The sequence below is a fragment of the Nematolebias whitei genome, chromosome 13 (assembly GCF_014905685.2).
Source record: "Nematolebias whitei isolate Nwh7 chromosome 13, NemWhi1, whole genome shotgun sequence".
NCBI classification, from domain to species: domain Eukaryota; kingdom Metazoa; phylum Chordata; class Actinopteri; order Cyprinodontiformes; family Rivulidae; genus Nematolebias; species Nematolebias whitei.
Window position 1 is genome coordinate 2,213,427 of NC_056510.1, and position 3,833 is coordinate 2,217,259.

General features: G+C 48.4%; 1 protein-coding gene across 1 annotated transcript in view; it reads left to right on the plus strand.

Moving 5' to 3' along the window:
- Positions 1–2,299, plus strand: part of insig2 (insulin induced gene 2) — a 65,483-nt gene extending 63,184 nt beyond the window's left edge. The window contains exons 6-7 of the mRNA XM_037686758.1: positions 203–302; positions 2,258–2,299. Coding sequence (XP_037542686.1) covers positions 203–302; positions 2,258–2,299 — 142 coding nt within the window. The remainder of the gene's footprint in view (positions 1–202; positions 303–2,257) is intronic.
- The last annotated feature ends 1,534 nt before the right edge of the window (positions 2,300–3,833 follow it).

Consider the following 3,833-nt stretch of genomic DNA (forward strand, 5'->3'; position numbering starts at 1 on the left):
GTCAGGTCTCAGATTAAGGTCTTCTGGATGTCAGATTAAGGTCTTCTGGACGTCAGGTCTCGGGGTGGAGGGGCTGTGTTTTGGTAATCGTCACTCAGTCGTTGGCTTGTTGTTTTGGTCAAGGGTCCAAGCCGACTTCAGATTGTAATGAAGACGGAACATTTCATGGCGTCCTGGTGTGAGGTGTCATCTCTCTCCTCAGGTATACGTCTCCAGACTTCCTCTACATTCGCTCTTGGCTCCCGTGCATCTTCTTTGCTGGAGTCATCACCATGGGGAACATCGGGCGGCAGCTGGCCTTGGTAAGGAACTGGTTGAACAGCATTATTTCCAGGATTGGTCCGTAGCCGTACCTGAACGGCACCTCCTGAGCTCCTTTCAGCCACTGCACCTGTAAAGCACCTGAAGCCGTTCTTTCCCTTGAACCGAAGTGTTCGGTCAAGCTGATGTGCTTTAACGAGACGGCCGACTCTAACGACACTTCCAGGGATTTTGTGGTTGTTTTCAGGCGAGTTTAATTTACGTATGAAGCAACAACAAACTTGCTGCTTAAGGTGCAGTGAGGACGAGGCGTAATCACAGAAACCTCGATAAACTTGTTTATAAAGAAAATCTAAAGTGAAAGTGTTGAAATGTGGGGACAGTTCAGATGAAGGTCTTGAAGGAGTGCGTCGCTCCTGGCATCTTCTCACGTTGAGGAATGGTGAAATTGAAACGTTTGGGTTAAATCTTGGAATAACTCGGCTACCACCTCTTCAAATTTACTTCCGTTTGTAAAACTGAGCTTTAGCTAATCTGTGTTTCGTAAACTTAGTTGCCTGTGGCGGCCATCTTGAATTGGTTTGGCTCCCGTTGATAATTAGTCGTGGATGTGCACCCGGTGATTACGGTACTTCCTGTGTCAAAGGCAGTTGTTTATAGTTAGACTCCAGTGTTTCCCCTGCAGTTTTCCAGCAAGGAGCCCCGCCCTGTCACCAGAGCCGAGCACTCCGCCTACTGGAAGGCCCCCCCCCCATGGTCGTCAGACGGCATGGCACTGGTGTAGTGCTAAGTTATCGGCGCACAATACAGACGCATTAGCTAGAAATCTACAAGCTTCTCTCCCCCACCCCCCAGCCGACGACCGCCGGCACCAGACCCCCCCCAGTCAAAGAGATGAGCACCCTGCCAAGGGAAGTGACCCAGGGGAAACACTGGACTCTGTCCATAAACCATGTCCCGTGCAAAACTTCTGATACGCTGAAGATCATTTTAGAACAACTCATCGTCACTAGATGGAGTGTCACACGTTTCATCACCCCAGTCCCAAGGTCATAAATCAAGGTCATACAAGGTCTTTTCCTGTCCGGCCGTTGCTGTGTGATAGTCGATGAGCACATAATGTGCCAAACGTCACATTCTTGTTGACATTTACTTTTAAAGTTCGTTCACTGGCTCACGGGATATTTTGCTAACAGGCACAGTTAACCCCAGCAGACGATCTCGTCAAGCTCAGAGCGCGTGTCGGGAGCGACTCTCAGCTATCACCACGCCAAATTTTATCTCTGGATTTGTAAAACTGGCCATTTTTGTTCTCGCTCGGGTAGCCTAACTTTGTCGGCCATCTTGAATTTGGTTGACTCCAAAGGTCAATTTTAGATGTGAATCCAGTTATTGTTTAGTCGCCTTTCTGCCCTTGGTGGGGGGGGTCATGAAGAACGTGTACGTTTTACTGGGGTGGTCGTTTGTTTTAAGAAGTCGTACGTCTTTAATTCACGAGAGGCTGTTCTAAAGTTTAGAAACCACCACCAAGGAGAAGCTGCAGGTGCAGCTGAACGTCTGGCGACAGAGCAGACGAGTTTAGGCTCGTCCTCGGCAGGATCACGTTTCTCTCCATGTTTAAGTTGGAGTGCTGAACCAGTGATGGCGCTTCCTGCAGCTCGTAAATCCAACGCAGACCGTCCAAGCTAAACGTGACGAGGCCGTCTCCCTGTGCCCACGCGGCGGTCCTTTCCTGCCGCTCCCGGGGGGTGGCTCAGTTTATGTGGCGGTGTAAGGAGCCAGAGCCCACCGCTTCCCTTCCTGGAGGCAGGTTTTAGGTGTTTTCACAGAAGCGTTTTCAAAGGAGCGTCGCCTTGAACGTGCAGGAACGAAAGAACACGTTCTGTTTGGTGCGAGTCATCGTGATGCTTCCACGAGTCGTAGCGATGGTTTACGGTCCGATCCAACGCGCTCCGTGCTGCTGCTTTAACACATTTTATGTCTTTGTTCCTTTCAGTACGAGTACAAAGTCCTGCAGGACAAGAGCCATCAGGACTGAGGGTGTCTGGACTCCGTCAGACCTCACGGTCCAACACCGCCCTGGCTGCCTTCGGCCATCGTGGACAGTATTTCTCATGGGTTCCTGAGGAGCCTTTCTTCACAGATGTGGACCACGACTGCAGAGTTTGTTGTGTAATTCTTCCTCTTTGGTGACGTTTATTTGAGGAGCGGGATTAGCTGTGATGCTAATCTGTTATCAGGCCAGAACCTTTCGTGTCCTGGATGTAGTTTGTGATTCAGAGCACATCTCAGCTGACTGAAGACTTGGAACATCTCGATGTGTGGCGCAGCTCCCGTCTCTGTTTGGCTTCTGTGTGGGTGCTGCTGTAAACACGGAGGTCTTCTGCAGTCAGCGACCTGCCCGGAGACGCGTCTGCAAAGGACACAAATAAAAACTTCAAGGTTTTGACAGGAAATAAAAGTTATTTCTATCGGAGCGCTTGAATCATTTGTAAACTCACCTGAGCTGCTCGTTTCCATCGAGACTAAAACTTGACTCCAGCTCCAGTTACGCTCAGAAACTATGAAGACCGTCCTGAAAACACACCCAGCACAACGTTGGTGTAAACATTAGTTCCAGCTCAGATTATATCTTCACAATGTTCACTGAGCACGCTGAACGGGGGGGTGGTAAAGCGTCCGATCGATCGGAACACGATGATGCACAGCTGCTTAGTGTCACAACCAGTCGGGACCAACAGAACCTGCTCGTCTCTGGTTCTGAAGCCGCGTGGACGTTCAGCTGTGTCGGTCTCTTTCTAATCCGCCTGTGGTCACGTGGGCCAGCTGCACAGTTTAGAACAATCCAAAGTGTTGTGTTTTAGGAAACCTTCGTGAATGTTTGAGAAGAAGTGCTTTCCTAAACTCTCAACAAAACTTTGAAACGAGTGGATGTCCTGATGCTTGACCCACTATGAGAAGCTGCTTGTAATGAGCTCACGACCGAGTCTTCTGGATAAAAGACGAAACGTTTCAACAGGAAGAGTCCGTCCAGAGGACCGGACTCCAGCTTAGACTGGACAAGCGGTTCTGGTTCCATTAAATAAAGAACTGTGTAATAAAGACATGAGTTTTGGGTCAGCGTGTTTGTTGTTACTTAGTTTACACTTCCCAACTGTTAAAAAGACTTTTAGATACTTGAGCCGTTGGAAACCCTCAGGGCCTTCTATGCCGTCAGAGAAGGCCCTGACAAATCAGCACGTATGAAATGTTGCAGTCGAAGTGTTTTAAATATTCGTTGTACGGATATGAAATATGTTCAGTTTAGTTTCTGTAAACTACTTTGCAGTTGAGCAAGAAACTTTTTAACTCATGAATATAATCATCCAGTCACGTTCTTTAAACATTTTCTGCAGGCAACTTCCGTAGTAATGTGTGGCTACATCAAGGTGTAAGAAAGGTTCCTATAGCGAAGGAATCCAAAATGGCTGCTGCCATAAATATCATAAATTTCTGTCCGTGTTGTGAGGAGCACGACTTGATAAAAAGTGTGGAACTGACGTCCATGTTGGTGCAGGCTCTGGCTGCAACTT